Source organism: Gymnoscopelus braueri (assembly GCF_963280865.1).
Source record: "Gymnoscopelus braueri genome assembly, chromosome: 11".
Lineage (NCBI taxonomy): Eukaryota > Metazoa > Chordata > Actinopteri > Myctophiformes > Myctophidae > Gymnoscopelus > Gymnoscopelus braueri.
This window is the reverse complement of record NC_137613.1, coordinates 36,491,159-36,511,667: the sequence shown is the minus strand read 5'-3', so window position 1 is coordinate 36,511,667 and position 20,509 is coordinate 36,491,159. Positions and strand designations below refer to the sequence as shown.

General features: G+C 44.3%; 1 protein-coding gene across 1 annotated transcript in view; it reads left to right on the top strand.

Moving 5' to 3' along the window:
- The first annotated feature begins 229 nt into the window (after positions 1–229).
- Positions 230–20,509, top strand: part of LOC308096018 (inactive phospholipase C-like protein 2) — a 44,738-nt gene continuing 24,458 nt past the window's right edge. The window contains exons 1-5 of the mRNA XM_080443273.1: positions 230–614; positions 15,282–15,383; positions 17,472–17,621; positions 17,765–17,925; positions 18,186–18,669. Coding sequence (XP_080299399.1) covers positions 351–614; positions 15,282–15,383; positions 17,472–17,621; positions 17,765–17,925; positions 18,186–18,669 — 1,161 coding nt within the window. The 5' untranslated portion in view covers positions 230–350. The remainder of the gene's footprint in view (positions 615–15,281; positions 15,384–17,471; positions 17,622–17,764; positions 17,926–18,185; positions 18,670–20,509) is intronic.

Genomic DNA, 20,509 nt, shown 5'->3' with positions numbered 1-20,509 from the left:
CGTCTATTCATGCTTTCAGGTTTTTCAGCGACAGGAGGAGCATCACCACCAGCAAGGCAAGGCAGCTGTCGAATAGAGAAAGAGACGGAAGGAGAGAGAGAGAGAGAGAGAGAGAGAGAGAGAGAGAGAGAGAGAGAGAGAGAGAGAGAGAGAGAGAGAGAGAGAGAGAGAGAGAGAGAGAGAGAGAGTGCCTTCAAGTTACTTTTGCTCTTAGCGCACAACATACTGATTTCTCTGTTAACAGCCACGGTGGGATCTTATTATTAGGCTATATACATTAGTCTGTATGCATCTTACATGCAGGGAGAGCGTTTTTTTAAACAGGTGAAATCCAAGTCAGCGTCTCTCTCATGGCTGGATTTGGAGAGAAGGGGGGTCCGGGTCCACTGGTTGCAGAGGATCAGTGGAAGGCATCGCCAGGAAACGGACAGCTGGGTCTGGAGACGCACCGAGAGGAAGGGACGGTGTTGAACGGAGACTGTAGCGGCATGTCAGACACCGGCGTCAGGAAGATCCAGCATGATACGAGCCCTGCTGGGTCGCCAACCCCCGCCAGCCCTGGTGGTCCGGATGCCGCCACAAAGCCTATCCCTCGGAGGAGCAGTCTGATCAAGGTATATAGGCCTTATTACAGCCTACAGACTACAGTACTATCATGGGATTTTTTCCTCCAGTGCATTCTGTCACCCATTCTGTAGGCCAGGGGGCTTTTTCGGGGCCCCTTGGCTGAGAGATAGATAAAGCAGGGACCCCCATTTATATATTGTTTAACATATAGTTTTTTTCTTCATAGATTTCATAGGCAGCTTCATAGACTTGTTTGACAGCATTGTCATCAGTTTATGTTAGATTCATGTTAATGTGGATTTCCAGACATTTAACCACTTGAACTGTCAATACTAAGTAAACTTGACCTTTCACTCTGTACTTGGTCTTCTCTTTTTCCCCCTACACCAAACCCCTTTGCCTAAAAGGGCAGATCTACAAGCGCAAAACGCCTCGCCCTGCTTGTAGATCTGCTATTTTTGGCTAAAGTTCTCCTCATAAGAGGGATGCTTGCATGGTTGAAGTGGTTAATGTAAAAATCCCACAAAGATTTGGTGGACCCCCTGTAATAACTCTGAGGACCCCCTAGGGGTCCCGGACCCCCTGTTGAAGACCTCTGCTGTAGGCTATTACTTTTGTTTTCTGAGTTTCCAGCCGAAAGTCCTAAATCGCTATTTCTATTCTACTGTCCTTGTGGCTTAAGGCAACTTGGTGATGTGTATTTGCTATTTTAGATGCACCCATCTATACAATAATGAATATATGATTTGAGTAGTAGCCTATACTCTGGATGCTTTCTGATCTGAGATGATCAAGAACCCCCATTCATAGCCGTCAGATCAGATCCTTATCATCAACAGGTATGCCATTGCAATTAGCTTGCAGGTTCTACAAACAAATGTCATAGCAATTGGAAATCTTTCTTCTCCATATTTAGGTTCAAGGTTTCTTTATTGTTATATTTTGTGTACAGGCATAGGCCTAGGTGTATTAGTTATTATTAATATTATTATTAATTAATAATAATAATAAACAGACATAGATAAAGAAAGAATAGAAAATTGACCGTTTTCTTTTTTTTGTGCTTGCATCATGTTCTGTGCTCAAGGTTCTTACTCCGAGCACAGCACAGGTCCAGTAAAGTGACCTGTGCCAATGTCCTTGGCATTGTTGTTCAACACACATTTTTATGCATTAGTGGTATCAGCGTTTCCCAAGCATATTTTTTGTCTCTCTGGTCAGAGACTGCAAAGACACTTTCCACTTATTATTATAGTTATCATAGTCTGTGGTTGGAGTGGCTAGACTTGCTTCCTTTATGTCATCTTTATATCAGTCCTGTGAAGGTGCGGATGAGAGTGTGAACCGTCTGTAATTGGCTGCTGGTTATTGCTTGTGTCTGCCTGTCTGGGGCTTCTTCCTGCCGAAACAGGACTTTATGAAATCCTCTATCTGACTGGCAACCCCCACATGGTAAGACAGGAAGTTGACCAGTTGGTCAATTTCCTGGGGCAGCTCGTGTTGCAACATTGCTGTTTATGAGTTTATGAGCCGTTGGAGTTGACGCCTTGCTCTTCCCCACACTATACTTTCTATTTCTCCCTTACTCAGTCATGCATGCCATGTTTCCTTAACCTACCCCCCCCCCCCCCCCCCACACACACACACCTTTTCCCATGTCCACCCACTTACAACACTGAATAACCTCCCCATTCCCGCCTCTCACTTATAGACAAATAGTTTAACAAGCCTCTTTATCTTTGCCGCTTTGTTTCCCTCTTTCTGTGTCTCTGTCTTCCTATTTCTTGAAGAAGGTTGTGTGTCTGTGTCTGCTTCTTAGTGTTAACCATGGCTTGTACTGAGTGTCATTAGAGCGATATCATGGTCTGGCCGATATATCAGGCATTATTTTGCTTTTTTGACACCATTGTTATCGACAATTATGCAGCAGATGTGTCCCAATTTGAACCACTTTCAACCTGCTGTCCCTGTTATGGTCATTACAGTTAAATATTTTAAAACGCAAAATGTTCATAATATGTTCAAAATAGTCTACAAGCTCACGTTTTGAGCTTGTACTTGGAATATATTTGTTTAGAATTCATTTAGCACTTTTTGTTTTACAAAACATCAGTCAAAACATGGCTAACTAATCGGTGGTCGAGACCAGGACTCTCCAAAATTGGGTTAGAGTGTTAGAGATCTGAGGGACAATACGCAACACGGCTCTCCGGCCAGAATTGACCCGGGCCCGGGGACATTACAATCATGTGGTCGATGCACTAGCCAGTCATATAACAGTACGCCCCACAATGTGGTGGCTATTTAATAATGGAACTGGGCATTGATTAATGATCCACCCATTCCAATCCGGGTTGATGGGTTGGTAGTTGCAAAGCTTTGCTATAATTTCCAGTTTTCATGTTGTATATTATTGGGTTCATTTTGTATTCTCCTCTATATCTATATGTATGCTATCATTCCTATTTCTATCTCTGTTATGTCCGGCAGGTGGAAATCTTGCGATCGGCAATGTCTGTCTATTTATGTGTTTGTCTGGAGCAAACTAGTAGGCCGATCAGTTTCTTTTGCCATTTGGCAGCAGGCCAAGGACCTAAATTCTTGAATCTAATCTAATCTGTCAATGACAACTATGCAAATTCTTTAATTTATAATTGCAGAACAACCATCCCTCCTGGCTATGGGCAGGCTATGGGATAAGCATCCCATCAGGCCATGGACCGTAACTAGCCAACTGCGGCAGGCTATGGGATAAGTGTACGGTCAGGCTATGGACCGGACTCTAGACTAGACAATCGCAGATGTGTGTGACAGGTGGTGTTGCTGCACGAACCCTTCTTAAATCAGTACAGTAACTAAAGCCTCAGCATTGACGGTCATCGCCTTTGTTTTACAATATATGTCCTATTTGAAACTGACATAACACACACACACACACACACACACACACACACACACACACACACACACACACACACACACACACACACACACACACACACACACACACACACACACACACACACACACACACACACACACACACACACACACACACACACACACACACACACACACACACACACAGGGAGAGGGAGGGAGAGTGACACAGATACAGACACAGTCAGTTTTATGTCACCAAACCACAACTTCTAATGAGAACTTTCCACTGTACCAGCGTGTTTTCTGTTTTCAACAAAGGGCCAAGATGTGCTTAGTTCTGTGCGTTACAACTTACTGACTTACTGATCATTCAACATGTTCAAGTGGCACTACCTGGTGGGTAGGTAACTCATGTAGACCTTAAATCCGACAAACGTCACAGTATTATTATTATTAGGGCATGCCTCCTGGTGGAGATTTGTGCTCCTTTCTAGAATTGGATGTTGGATGTTGTATTTACTGCATTATCAGTCAAGTGTTTATTTATTTTTTCAGTCACTTTGTAGCAGCTGTTTTACAAAGCACATTATAAGAGAGTTTACTTATTATCCCCTAGGAAGCAAAACGATAAGGGTCCACCTGTCTACAGTATCTATCTCACTGAAGTCGGGCTGTGCTCATGCTAGACAAACTGTTGCTAATGTCAGAATTCCTGACAATGGGAGAATCCTCCAGGCAGCATAATGTAGGCAGATAAACAGGAAACATGACATTCCAGGCCAGTTTAACGTTAGCCAGGGGATTTGGGACTTGTGTAGAGATGTTATGTCATGTCCCATGGGATCTTCGTCTGAAGCTACCTACCTTTCTTAGCATTCCATAGTATTTCTTGTGGATGTCCTTTTACCCCTCCTATGTTGTGTGTATGGTCTCCCACCACCCTTGCATTGACTTGTGTCTGTCTCAAGTTCACCTTGATGGAGATAGCCATCAACAACTTGTGAACACACGAGTGCAAACACACGCACGCACGCACGCACGCACGCACACACAATGACTCTGATTATGCATCCAGGTACAGTATGTGTTTGTGTGTGTGTGTGTGTGTGTGTGTGTGTGTGTGTGTGTGTGCGTGTGCGTGTGTGCGTGCGTGCGCGTGCGTGCGTGTGCGTGTGTGCGTGTGCGTGCGTGTGCATTACACATGAGATTGCACGGCACACGCCCCCAGGTTGAGTGAGTAATAAAGAGTCTGACCAGACGGAGGGCAAGAGAGAGCAAATCCTGGAGATTAAATTAGTTTTTTGTTGACACAGAAGGAAAGCTCAGACGGTAGACTCTCAGACGATTAATCCAGGTTTCAACTCCATGTTCAGGTCCCTGTTAAGCTTTGTGCAGATTGAAGTTGTTCTTCTCTGTCGTGAGTCAGGATAGCAAATTAATTCATCCATACCTGTGTGTGTGTGTGTGTGTGTGTGTGTGTGTGTGTGTGTGTGTGTGTGTGTGTGTGTGTGTGTGTGTGTGTGTGTGTGTGTGTGTGTGTGTGTGTATACATGTATACACACATGTATGGCCAAGTGTTTATTTCACTTTGTACAGTATGTGTGCGTGTTTTTCCACATACTGTATTATGTACGCATGAATAAGTGTGGATGCATTAGTGGTGTGCACTCATATGCATGTGAGCTTGAACCTGCCACTTTCTGTGTGTGTGCTTACTTATCTGCGGATGTACACGTGTGTGGTCTGTCTAAATAGGCACATGAGTGTGTGAGTATGTATGAGGGACTACGTATATACACACGTCCACGTGTGTTTACGTGAATGCATGTGCGTCAGTGTGTTGTTGTGTGTTTGGCGCTGAGGGTACTATCTTAGCCAGGGGGACTTGGCACACACAGCTGGGGATGAGGTTATATGCCTGATTTATACTGAGTCGCACAAAGGTGTTGTGCGCCGAAAATAGGCGATCTACAAGCTCACAACGTGACGCATCGTGATACGTTGAGAGCTTGTAGATCGTTTGGCACGCGATACCAGCACGCAATGAAGTATAAATCTGTTGGGTCAACTAAGAGCCTCAGACACCTTAGCTCCCCACACTGACATCTTTATCCAGCTTTAAATCATTTTGAACCACTTTGACAGAGACACTGCGTGGCAGACACACAGAGGCAGAATATTTTCACTCTGAGAGGAGTATTTTTTTATATATACTCCTGATATATATACCTCCTGATAAAGCGACACAGGGCAAAGATGGATTCAGAGCACACCTGGCATGGTATAAATAATTATATACATGTACAGTACACTACATACACATAAATGCGTGCATGCACAAATGCACGCACGCACACATACACACACACACACACATGCGTGCGCGCACACACACACCACACACACGCACACACCACACACGCACACACACACATGCCATCTGATCTCTCTGTTGCTATGGGGTCGCCATATGTGGTCAAGAACCCGAAGCAGGTGTGCACAGGATGTGTGCGTGTTGAAGTGCATGCTTGTCTGAGTATGTGGGCCTTTATTGGTGTGCATTATCTGAGCTTGTGTCTGACCAAGGTTGCTGTTGAGGCATGTGAAAAACACAATAGTCAACGGTCTCTCAGTGGTGCATTGTTCTACAGTTTGAGTTCAGTCTGCTTCAGCAAAGGATGCATCTGTGAAGTTTATCAGCCAAAACTGTGGTCATCTTCTCTAGCATGGTGACCTTTTAAAGTCAACCTCCTTTCTGTTTCTGTTGCATGTGTGTGTTTGTGCGTCCGTACGTACGTGTGTGCATGTGTGCGTGCATGTGTCCGTACGTGTGATCACATCTGTATGTGTGCACATACAGCTTCAAAGTAGAGCATCTGCATCTCTATTCCATCACTAGGTCAGTGGTTTTGTAATCAGATGGTTCATTTGGTGTTGATGATTACCAAGTGTGTTGCTGAGAGAAGTATGGCACCGCTCGCAAACTGAAACTCCACTTCATTGTCACATCACACGTTTACACATGCTGTATAAAGGAGTGGGTGAACACTTCCTGTTTCTCATTCAGTAGTGATTTCCTGTCCTGTATAACACACACACACACACACACACACACACACACACACACACACACACACACACACACACACACACACACACACACACACACACACACACACACACACACACACACACACACACACACACACACACACACACACACACACACACACACACACAACACATACACCAAGCAGAGACAGGCTGTGGATAGCTCGAAAATGTACCTGCCATTGCTGCCAATGACATCATCATAGAGATTGCAAACTATGACTAAATGTCTGTGATGAAACAGTCATGGCAAAACGCTGCCGCTCACCTCTTAACAGGGGCACGGAAGTATGATCACATCTCCCCGATTCTTGCCTCCCTCCACTGGCTCCATGTTCGTTACAGGATTCTTTTTAAGATTTTAATGTTTGTTTTTAAGTCTTTAAATGGGTTGGCACCAATGTACATATCAGAGCTTCTACCTCCCAATAACCCTATAAGGGTCTTGAGGTCTACTGACCAGTCATTTCTTCTGGTCCCAGAAACAAGTCAGCCTCTGACTGCAATCTGTGTCTTTTTGCTGACAATGCGTCTAACACTAAACTAAAGAAGTCCCCTGGGTTCAGGTTTGTAGTTGGTGACTTTGAAGTTTTGGCCAAGGATTCAATCAAGTACCTTGGCTGTATATTAGACAATAACCTATCCGGAGGGAGTATGACTGCAGGTCATAAATATGGTTAATCAAAGAGTGAAATTCCTTGCTAGAACATTCTTAAATAGAAATGCTCTGGAAATATTGGCGGAGGCTCTGGTCCAATGTCATTTTGATTATGCAAGCTCTTCATGGTACACAGGCATATTTGCAACTTATAAACTACTGAAAAATAAACTACAAACTTCACAAAATAAACTAGTTAGGATTATCCTAAAACTCCACCCCAGAACACACCTTCTCCCTGCTCATTTTAATAGCATCAAGTGGCTCAGGGAAGATGGGAGAGTTTCATTTAATAAAACTGTGTGGTCCACACTCCACAGGATACGAAACAAGGTCACTCTGAGATATCTTCATAATTACTTCTCTAAGGTTAGTGACGTTCATAATCATTTCACAAGACGTTGCGCCACCGACCTTGTGCCTGCTAAATTTAGTAGCTGTATGGGAGCTAACTCCTTTTTATACAGCTGTAAGGTGGAATGGGTTACCCAAAAGTCTTAAGACTATCAGCTCCCCTATCACCTTTAAGTCCTCCCTGAAGATAATGCTGAATAGCATCTGGACCTAACTTGAACCGTATACTGTCAAGCAGGATACATCCTTCCCATATCTTTTGTTTCAGTTTCCTCAGTCCTGTTTAATTTTAATGTTTTTTATCTCTATTATTGTTTGAAATGTATTGTACATTGTACTGCATGCTGTATCTTTATACTGTTGCTTTTCCTCCTGCCTTTAGTGGAATGTACACCCACGCACCCATGTCTCTTACACGCACGCACGCACGCACGCACGCACGCACGCACGCACGCACGCACGCACGCACGCACGCACGCACGCACGCACGCACGCACGCACGCACGCACACACGCACGCACGCACGCACGCACGCTTCCTCCATACCATTTAAACATGCCTCCACATTATCCAGTCTGCAGTCACACTCTCTTATACTATATCTCCATCTAAACCTCCGGACATATTGTCGACCTACTCGATTCTGCCCCCCTCTGTTTTTCTCTCGTCTGTCTTAATTGGTGCATTAAAAGATACAAATGACCTACATTCTCTTATTCTGCTGACTTAAAGTTTTCCAATTAGTATGCATATACAGTACAAAATATGCATACTACTGTAGGGCTGCCCCCTAAAAGTCAATGATTCGAATCATCAGTCACTCGACTCGACTTACATTCTGCTAGTAGAATGGACAAACGTCAAACAACTGTTAATAACAGTTACAGTGAGCCCTAAACCAACTTTTTATTTTTCTTCTTTCTTCTTCAGCATCAGACACCACCGCAGTTGCTTCACCGTCATTGGTGAAACACTTGCTTGACATTTGTGTCTAAAATCCCACAGTCAAGATGCCACTGCTTATTGGTTCAACAAAGACATGATTTGGGTACAGCCCTAACACAGTGCTGTTCTAACTTTTTGTACCCAAGGCGCACCAAGGCACGTCAAAATGTCAAGGCGCGCCTGTATTCATATCAAAACATTGGCTTTTTTCACCATTTCTTCCCAATACCTCTGTATTGGGAAATGAGTGCACACAAAGTATGAATGATATAGTAAGTTAAAACAATAATTAATAACTTTGTATAGTTGTATATACAGTACATGTATTGCAATGTGTGGTTGTCATCAAATCCCAAGCCACACATGGACTTGTGTAACAGGACGGCACACCAGTGTGTCTCAACACACCGTTTGGGAACCACTGGCCCTAACACATACCCATGCCAAACATTGCATTGCGTTGCTTGCTCATGAAACGACCCATTTATGCTGGTAGCTAGATAGTAGCTCTTTTCTGTGTCAATGTCAGACAACCGTTGTGTCGAAAGTACCTTACACACATACATATATATTTTTCATTCACTTTTGTCATTTTGCCTTTGGTTTTTAAGATATTCTGGGGCGCATTTCTGCTTTATTTTGACAGGACATCTCTTTCCTCTCATATCTCTCTCTCTCTCTCTCTCTCTCTCTAAATCTGTGTGATCCCTCAATCCACTCTCCTCTCTCGTAGACTCTCTTAAGTGCTCGTTCACTCTCCCTCTGCCACCTTTTTTTTCTGCATCTGTCCACCCATCTGTGTAATTCAATCAGAATCTTGTCCTCAAAGTATCAGAGGTTACAAAAGAATTCTGTTCAGTAATTCACATTGGTACATTTTTTGTAGTTCATTCTTCTCATATGTAATTCTCACAGTTCAAACCCCTAAAATGTTTTAAATTGACGTACCTGTTATTAGGGTCATGTTTCTCTGGAACCACGTGTACCCCAACAGGAATTCCATTAATCTCTCTCTCTCTCTGCCTCTCTCTCAGCTTTGTGTCTGTCTAAAGAAGGAGAAAAGAATGTAATAAGAATGTTCTGCCCAGTCTCTGTAAGAACAAAAAGAAACAGACAAATGTCATTCCAAAATGACGTGTTCACCATCCATGAAATCACCATGCTTAATGATATATTTTGCATAAAAGTAAAGATGATAACAAAACATTTTAAAGTTAATACAGCAGTTATATAATAAAATAAATATTGGAGTAACCAGACGACCCACCAGTGCACATTTTTGGCATGTTTTTGTCAATTGTTTTGGAAATGATGAATTATGAAATAAGCTTTAAATGGGGTTCATGGGTAAGAATACAGATATTGGCACACAAACAAAAGGTTTACAGAAGGAAAATTATGTTTGGAAATGTTGAACTTCGTTCTGCTCCTTAGTCCATCCTCCTATACGTCAAGTATTATGTCCGATACATTTAGTCCACTAAAATGGATATGTTATGAGGTAAAAAAAAAAATGGGGCAATTTTTTTATTCAAAAACAAAAATACAAATATTTTGCCCTTTCCTCTGTCCCTCTGTGCTGTCATCTCACTCTTCCTGCAGCCTGAGAAGCAACAGGAAGTACTCTGTCTCTGTGACTGGCTGACTGACAAGCTGCTTCCTGTTTTGAAGGCTTTAGTGGTTCCCAACGCATGGTTGGTGTCTGGCTTCTGGTGTGCGTGCAGCGTGCGCACGTGTGTATAAGAAACAAGCAAGTTCTGACTCATGATGGATTGAAGAAGGGATTGAAGGGATAAGCTGGTGTTTGTCTATTTAAGAGCGAGAGGTGTGAAAGAGAAAGTACAGTATGCGTGTATGTGACTGTGTATGATATACTGTGTGTGTGTGTGTGTGTGTGTGTGTGTGTGTGTGTGTGTGTGTGTGTGTGTGTGTGTGTGTGTGTGTGTGTGTGTGTGTGTGTGTGTGTGTGTGTGTGTGTGTGTACAGTATATACTATGCATATATATCTCGAAAGCCGTTCGACCGACGGACTTCAAATTCGGCACACACAAGGGAGTGCAGTGCCTGGATAGGCGGTTATCCAGAACCGCCAGAAAAGGCTCTGGCCGTTCCATGGCAACCCCAGCCTAAGCTTGGTTTGGCAAATTCCCCACACCTGCCATTTGATTACTTAGACAGTCCACTTTCCACAGTCAGTTTGCACTCTTCAGACATTCTCCACACATTCTCAAGGACTTGGCAGAACCGCCGATCTCGATAGAGATCTCCATATATGGGCACAAAAGTGACACAGACAGACAGGCAGACGGTTACAACGGGTATTCTTACCTTGACAACGGGTATAACGGGTTGGCATAATGGGTGGGGGCATGCATTCCCTATTTGCATTGTTCCAGAGTAGGCCAGTGCCCGACAGTCACAGATGTAGTATATACATATATATACTAGACCTGTATATACAAACATATATATATATATAGCTGTGTCTGTCTTGTCTGTGTACATGCATGTGTACCTATACCTAGAAATGATGTGGTTAAAGTGTTAAGGCTTAAGTGGTTAATGCTCATGTTTCGTTTGCATTTTAACATGGAATTGGGTCCACTGATGACTCTGCACACACAGTCCCTCAGGCATTACGTTGCCAGGATAATTCGCTCAGGGTCTCAATTGACGTCAGAGGTGCGTTGTTGAATGTTTGAACTCTGTCCCCCCCCCTCTCCCTTTGTATAAGGTATTGATGTTGTTGGCTAATCGAGTTGAACATATGGAGCAGCCGGATGAAGTGGCTCTACAGAGGAAATAATTGAATCCCCTTTAATCGAGGGGTCACATTGAGAAGTCCTTGTCCCTGAAATCCCCTGGTACAGTACAGTCCACAGCCTGTGGCCGCTCAACACATATCAGACGCAAAGGAAAGTACCTAAAGCACACACAATACAATATCTGCGGCCCTTCGTTCCGCTAGGCTAGTCACGCCATGCCTGAATATCATGAATGAGAATGGAAACAAATCCACATGGTGTTGCTAGCTGTGTAATGACGTGGCCAACCATATAATTACATTGATATGTCCACAGAGAGATGGTTGCTGGTATTTGCCCGCACACAGTTATAGATTGGTGTCGACATTGATTTTCGATGACAGTCATTGAAAGGGAAGGGAGATCCAATGCATCCTATGAGTGTGTGTGTGTGTGTGTGTGTGTGTGTGTGTGTCCCTGTCTCTTTCTTCTTAAAGAGAAAGAAAACAGAGAGAGAGAGGTTGTTGAGTTGACAACAGTATGCTTTTATAACCTTCCTAATGCCTTCATTACTGATTCCTTGACTCATTGACACTTGTGCATATGGACTACTGGGAATGTACACTACAGAACCATAACAGATGACTGATAACTGCCATAAATATTAAATTGTTGATAGATTGTACTCATTATACCTTATATTCACTGTTGATAGAAGTCCAGGTAGCTAGTGCACTCGCCCTTCCGCCACAAGGTCATGGGTTCGATTCCGGGCAGCTGGGAGCTGATGGTAGGTGTTGCGCTCCACCTCAGCAATCCATCTCCCAGGGGTCTAACGCATTGTGAAATGGGGATGAACTCCCACACTGTAGCTCATACCGACAATAAGCCTCTCCGACCTACTACTACTGTTGATAGACTGCACACACACGCAGAGCCGATCGATATATCTGAGTCATAGTGTTGGGAGATTTGTCAGAGTACTCTGTGTACCCGTCTGTCTTGTTTCTGTGTCTGGAAACATCTGTGTCTGGCCATTCACGGGGAAGTGAATGGCCACCACTTACCCCTACCCCAAAACCGCTGAAGTGCCCTTGAGCAAGGCACTGAACCCGCAACTGCTCAGTGGCCAACAGTATAAGACTGTGGTTGTACTGGGCAGCTCCCAGGTTTGAATGTGTGTGTGTGTCTGTGTGAATATGAAGTAGTAGGACGTTGCTGAGAAAGAACTTGCGCTCAGCATGCCTACCCTGGGTAAATAAAGGTTAAAAAAAAGAGATCTGGAGTGTTCATTTAATTAGTTAATGTTTTTGGGGCGGTTGTAGATGAGTGGGTAGAGAGGCTCTCTGGGAATCCGTAAGGTCGGCTTAGGTCGCCTGTTTTATCCTCAGCTCATCCAGCTTTGTACGTGTCAAAGTATCCTTGAGCAAGATGCTTAATCCCTCTGTGCGCTGTTGTAGAATTCTGGATCAATCAGTAATTGATGAGGCAAGAGGAGTTGGAGACTCGTATTGCAAGGTAGTGGTGATTGTGCTTTTTTTCTTTCTTTTCCTAAGATATTTTTGGGGCTTTTTCTGCCTTTATTGATAGTAGATAGTGGAGGGAGAGAGAGACGGGGAGTGACACGCAGCAAAGGTCGTCGGGAACGACCTATATGTGGTATGCGGCTGGACCGCTAGGCCAGCGGGCGCCCCCGTGGTGCTTGTGCTTTAATTCCATGATATCATGGAGAGGAGTACATTAGACACACAGTTCGTTGGTAAAGTAGTTCTGCCACGAACAGAGGGGATCGGACCATAGTTATACTCATGATAAGAGAGAATCTGTTTGTGTCATTAGGAACAAGCTGTACCCAAAACAACAGATACCAGGCCTGTGCCACGGCATCTTGACTCTTATAATGTCATGTCACGTCTCAAAATGTCAGAACATAATAATAAGGCAAAAGGTGATGAACCTAATAACGAAAGGTATGATCCTACCATAATTCCTCCTCAGCGCTCATCTAAGCCCTTTGAGCAGCCATCTGCTGGGTGAAAGGTTGGTAAAGGTCATCCTCCACCCCTCAGGGGACCAAAGAATACTCCCCTTTCCTAAACGAACACTGGATTATTCTGTGCATTTTTCCGTTCTAACAAGGTGGTTGCAAAGGGCTTGGTGATGACTGGACGCAGAACCATCTCACCGAGGGAGAGTCCTTTCATCTTGCTTGATGTGCCTCCTCTCTTTCATGCTATTCATTCACATTCTCCAGATGAAACACTCCCCTGTGCATGTCTCTCGCTCTCTCTTTCTCACCTCACTCGCTCTCACTCTCCTCACTCTTTCTCTTGCTTGTCTTGCTCTCTCCATCTCTCTTGCTTTCTCTTTCTCAATGTTTTCTTTTGCTCCTTATTTCTTTTCATTTCTCTTTCTGTCGGTTCTCTCTCTCCCTTTCATCTCTCCTTTTTGTTTCCCACCAGATATCTCCGCCTTGTACTGCATGTAAACTGGGTTTCGTTTCTTGTAAAGCAGCCGATGTGTGTTTGATATTCATGTCTGCGTCTCATCAAAGTCATGTTACTCCGGGTCGGCCGGTGGGTAACAATCAGTCACTGATATAGCGCTGATAGATCTTTGTTGTGAGCCTGGGAGGTAAAAAAAAAAGAATATGATATGTAAAGATCCTACTCAGGTACTTCAGTCCTATTTTGGGCAGCAAAAACAGCAAAAACAAACTAACAAAATAATATATTTTACTGTACTGTATATGATTGATGCTACTGTTAGCCACATAGCTACAAACTTATTGTTTGCTTACTCATCTATCTGTTCAAATACTTTTTGGGGTATCCTCTGCCCAGTAACTTATTCAGAATTTACAGGGGAATAAATCACACATGGAAATGGATTAGTGTGTGTGTATAATCAACCCGATCTCCAGAGATTACCGTAACATTGCACGGAACGAGTGCACTTCATTCCGTGGATAGCCGCCTCGGAACTCCCGAATTGCGTGCATATGGTACGGCGCTCCCTTTGTGACAAAACCATTTCGGAGGCGCGCAGTCACAGGCGAACTGTCACCCCGTGAAGGACCACCGAGGGAGCTAAGGCGACCGAGTTGCCGTCCTGAACGGTGGGACGTTCGCCTGTGCTTACTCAGCGCCGTTTGAGTTATGTACCGATAGGCACAGAATCGTAAATTTTTTTGTGGGGACTGCTCTGCTTCCGGGTTTTTCCGGGTTGCGACTGGTTACGCCCACCGTGGGACTCGCCGTACATATGCACGCAATTCGGGAGTTCCGAGGCGGCTATCCACGGAATGAAGTGCACTCGTTCCGTGCAATGTTACGGTAATCTCTGGAGATCAGGCTGGTATAATAGAGGAACAGAACAAGTAGTCAGTGTGTTGTTATTGTTCACATCCTGGATCAATCCATTTGGAATTTAATCAACCACAATTAAGTTTATGGCCACTCCCGCATCCGATTTTATCCTTCAATTAAGTCTCGGGTGCCATTTTATCTGGACTCCTTTGTACCGGTAATTGAATAACTCCACCCATCGTGTGTTTTGTCTTATCCTCCCGCTTCCATAACATTCTGTCCTGGCTTGACATCTGATTGGTCAATACATGACGAGCTGTGATGCGGAGCTCAGATAACCAGATTGGGCGAGGCGTTGTCGTCTCGCTCTGGCCTGGTTTGATTAATGGCATAACGCCGAGGGTCAAGGGCAGGCAAAAGGTTGTTTGTTTGCATGACATCAAGAGCAATAATATAGCAACTTGGTAGGAAGCCATGATGAGTAAGTATGTAATCTGTGTTTGATATTACATAACGGTTTGATTGTTCTATACCCAAGCAAAAGTAATCCCACATAATAGTAATCTTCAGGGGGGAAGAACACTGATCTCTCTCTCCCTGTCTGTCTCCCATCCTTCTTTTACATCCCTTCTTATCTATTTTTCTGCCCTTTATCTTCCCCTTCTTTCTTCTCATCCTCCCCTCCTCTTCCTCCTCCTCCTCCTCCATTAGGATGGCTCCCGCGCTGGACGGGAGAGGAAGAAGACTGTGTCCTTCAGCAGCAGTTTGTCCGAGAGGAAGATCAGCAGTGCAGCTGACTGCATCCACTCCATGGTGTGCATGCTCATACTGTAGCCCCTTGTAAAAACACACCCTTTTACTGCAGTGGTTCTCAACCGGTGGTCCGGGGACCACCAGTGGCTCTCGAGGGGGTTCCAGGTGGTCCCCAGCTAAATGATGGAGAGTTGGTAACCAAATGGACCATTATAGATCTTTAACTCTTGAGAGCGTAAAATGAAACCAAATGGACCCAAATGGGTTCGTGGCTCAAATGCAGCATAAATAATGGACCTTGATATGAAAAGGGTTGAAAACCACTGCTTTATTGGACTGCATTTTTTATAATTGTCCATTTTCTATGTCCTCTTACTTACTGTTGTAAATGTTTTATTATATCTCTGCTGTCCGGCAGAAACTCTGCTGTCCGGCAGAAACGCAGAAACTCAAGAAATTGATAAGAACAGCTGAATGGACCTCCAAGCTAACAATGAGGTTGGAGGTCAAAAGGGGGTGGAGCCTGGAGTCAGCAAAACCAGCTAACTCCGGGAGAGTTAGCTGGTTTAGCAGAAAGTTTGAGGATCCAATGGAGTTAGCTGGTTTTGTCAGAAGGGCTTTTCATTGGTTCAATATTGTTTTACCAACACACTGACGTAAAGGGTGTTCAATGGCCCTGATTTATGGGGAAAAATGCAAATGCGTCAAAATGGAGTTAGCAGGTTTCTGCCGGACAGCAACGATATGTTGTTGAGTTTTTCTAAATTCAAGTAGAAGCAGTAGTAATAATAGAAGTCGGCGGCAGTGGCTCAGTAAGTCGAGTGGCCGTCAGAATATCCTCAGCTCCTCCCGGCTTTATGTCAAAGTGTCCCTGGGCAAGACACTTAACCCCTACATGCTTCTCTGTGCACTTACCTGAGCAGCACACTCACACTGCTCAGGAAGAAAAATGACTTCCCCTCTGAGATCAGTAAATGCCCTTCAGTTGTTGTAGTACTATTATAAAGCACAGGCCTTGCTTTCTCAGACATTCAATAAAGTAACCCTGGGGACACACATGGTATTTGAAACAGGTTGACACTTACCTTAACACTTCCTGGAGCAAGCCTATATTCTTCCAAATGAATTTGAAAGTTAAAAGTTCAGCATCGCACGGACCCACTTCAACTAATGAGCAGAAACTGTAAATGTTTAGAAGAATTGGCACAGCGGCCCAACAGTTCAAAAGTACTAAGTCAAAGTACTACAAAATCAATTTAAAATTCCTACCACTCACCACTATTTGATACTGTATAAGCAGGCTAAGCGGCTATAGTGAACAACTTAAATTTACTAACATCACATTCTTGCAGGCAGTGACAGTAACAGAACTGTAGCCTACCTGTTAATCTGGCTCCCAGCTGGCCCACATGAAGGTAGGGTTTAATAGTAGATTATTATTCAAATATGCACCTAATTTGGATCAGACGTTGCTTGAGAATTTTTTCTTTGTCTTCAGGTTTTTATCTCCAATTATTTTATAGCCACTGAGCGATTCCGTTCATGATTAGGCAACATCTTTGACAATGCTGCACTGTGCAGCGGAACCATGCATTCACACACTGCTGACAAATGATTGATGATGACATAGCAGGAAAGGACTTTTTTTTTTGCAGCTGTTGATGCCGACTTTACCCAAAATACATTTGGAGACCAGGGAGGCCTACGGTTGATAGGAGTAGTTGAGGAGGTCTGATGATAATGCTTTAAATGGGCCCGCTGATCCACATGCCAAGAAGCGTAGCGGCCGGAGCCCGCAAAGTTCGCCCAAGTCCTAACAAAATAAAGGTCTGTGTGATGTGATGGTGCCGGTGGGCTCCTGGAGTCCCAGGCCGGGGAACGTCCACACCCCCAAACCCCCCCCCCGACGCTCCGCCACTGCTGTTCCCGATCAACTGCGCAAGCGTTCAATGACTGCGCAAGCGTTTAATGACGATGATGCAATGATTACCTCACAATGTAAACGTCACTGTTAATGACCAAATATTCTTCCCTTTCTGGTGCTCTTCAGCTGAAATAGTTCTTCCATTTACAAACCGAACCCCACTTGTAACACTTGCAATGATAGATACAGTACTTGGCCTGAACTGCTTCATTATCTTCATCCAGGTTGAAGGGACTGAGCTACGGAAGGTGCGCTCTAACTCACGGGTATATCAGCGTTACTACCTTCTGGATGCAGGACTGCAGACTCTGTGTTGGGAACCATCAAAGAAGGAGTCGGGCAAAGCCCGCATCTCTCTCCGCTCCATTCGAGAGGTCAGTGCGTCCAGAGAGGCTGCAAGATGAAGGGCATTTGATTTCAGCTGCCTGGTTGGTTTAAGTGCACACTTTTTTTTGATAGACAAGATATGATAAAATGTTGATGTTCCCTGAGAGGACAATCTGGTTGTTCCTTCCAGGTGCGGACAGGCCGTAACACTGACACATTCCGTACCAGCGGGGTGTATGATCAGATCTCAGCAGACTGTGCCTTCTCCATCATTTATGGGGAAACCTATGACAGCTTGGACCTGGTCGCCAACTCTGCTGAGATTGCCAACATCTGGGTGACTGGACTCAGGTATGGCATACTGGGCTCTTTTTAGGGATGTATTTCTTTTAGGTCGATGCGTTTTTTTTCTTCTCACAATTGTTCTAAATTTTTTTTTTTAAACTTCTCGCCTGTAATGACATGCCCAAAATAGGGATCTATCATTATCGTTGGTTTTGTTACATTATCGATCGATAATCGATTAAATCGATTAGTTTGATTAACTGTTGCACCCCTAATCATCCATGACTTGAATGGACCCTGTCCAATCCTCTCTCCCCTGGCTCCAGGTACCTGATGCAGTATGGGAAACACGCCCTGGACATGATCGCCAGCAGTCAGGACAGCCTTCGCCTCAACTGGCTGGAGCAGCTGTTCTCCTCCACGGCCGAAACAGGAGGAGACGCGGAGGAGGGGATTAGCCTGCGATCGGCCGTGGGATTCATACGGAGCGTGAATCGCGGCGTGAGCACGGCCAAGGTGGAACACAGGTTCAGAGAGCTCCAGCGAACGCGGGAGAGAACGTGTGGGTCTGGGGGGGGCGGAGTCGCCGCACCCAACGGCGGGTACGGGGCTAAAGACCATAACGAGAACAAGAGAGACAGAGCTGGGGGGAAGGAGCGAGTGACCAAGCAGGAGTTTGTGGACGTCTTCCACGACTTTTGCACGCGGCCAGAGATCTATTTCCTGTTGGTGCAGTTTTCAAGCAACAAGGAGTTCCTGGACACCAAAGACCTGATGAGGTTCCTGGAGGCCGAGCAAGGCGTGGCTCAAGTGGGTATCTAACACAGCCACCCACCCATGCATCACACACACAGAAAACATCCAGTTTATTTAGCCTCTTTCAAAATGTTGGGTTAGATTTAGCCTTTCTAAATGCAACTCCGTCACATGACTAAGTAATGAATTGGGCTTAAGTGGTTAACAGTTCAAGTGTCACAGTGGACCCAAATGGATCTGTCCATTTTGAGGTTGGCGCTCATAATTCCGACTACGTGGCTTCCGCGTGCGGTTAGGGTTAGGGTTAGGTATAGGGTTAGTAACCGTCGGAAAGGCGACATGTCGGAAGGCCGACATGTAACCCCATTTTGACACAGGATTTTAATGTGCACACACACAAGTCAGGAATGGTGACGAGTAGGACCCAAAAGCAGGACGCAGAAGAGTTCAACTTAAAGTATTTATTAGTAAAAACAGAGGAACTTCCCACCATAACAGCTCTTACAGAAGACAGAGCACGTAACACATCAAAGTACAACAAACTCAATTTGACATTGAATGTTTATGGACTGACACTTATACAATGAAACAGAAGGGTATAAAGTACACAGAGAGCTAAGTAGACACAGGTGAAAGCAAAATACAATCAACACAAGGATAGGCTGGGGCAAACAGGATACAGGTGTCTAGGATTAACTCATCATAGGGCAGGGTGAAACAATATAGGTAACAACAACAAGGGCAGACAGGAAACAACTAGAATACTACTAAAAAATAAGATGCACAACACCAAGGGAACAACAGACACTGAATTAGACACAAAATTAAAAGACTAATACATAACATACTAAACAACAGAACATAGGGCTACAAAATCTAAAACAAGACTAAACATCTAATCCAAACGGGGAGCAAGAACAGAAGTTAGCCCTTGGACTTTGGCCGCTTTGGGCTGAGTATCGGGCTGTGACACACACACACACACACACACACACACACACACACACACACACACACACACACACACACACACACACACACACACACACACACACACACACACACACACACACACACACACACACACACACACAAATGCAGTATGCATTGCAGGCACTACATGGAAACAGATACTTATTCACACAAATTGACTGTCATCCTTTATTTATAGTATCTGTCATTATGTTCCCATCCAACTCATTTCCCTCGGCCTCTCGCTCTGATGTCAGTTTAATGTGCCTTAACATGCATCTGCACACAGACACACATGCACATAACGCATGCATACACATACATACATTCACTTGGACCATATGCTTAGTCATTTGTTATCTTTTATTCCTACACACTTCCTCCATCCAACTTCCTCTGCCGTTTATCACCCTAATGTACCCACGCATGCACTCACACAAATACATGCCACATATATTCATCCAACCGAGGGTTGGAAAAGTATTGAACGCAACATAAGCAATAAAATGCTGTTTATTATATCCAGGGTTCAATTAGCTGGGGGGATGGTGATCCATGCCTCTGCTTTTAATAAACTTTTACAAGTTCACAACGTGTCGCAGTGCAATGTGTTGTGAGTGTGTAGATCGGCGTCGGCTATTTTCACTATTTGCTGTTTGACAAAGTGTATAGGGCTTAAAGCAATAGGACACTTTGGCAGAGGTTTGGATTGTGTAATTACCTTGCCATGATGTAGCTCCAGAGGTGGGCGAGATATCAAAAATAGTTGCTCCATTGATTAAAAATTGATAATTCAAAATATGCTCCTCATTGACCTACAAACCAGCACAAGCTGTGTACTGAAAGGGCACCTACCAACGGATTAAAACTCACTGCTTTTACATCTTTCTGTTCTTTCAGACTTTTGCAAGAGAGATGTCTT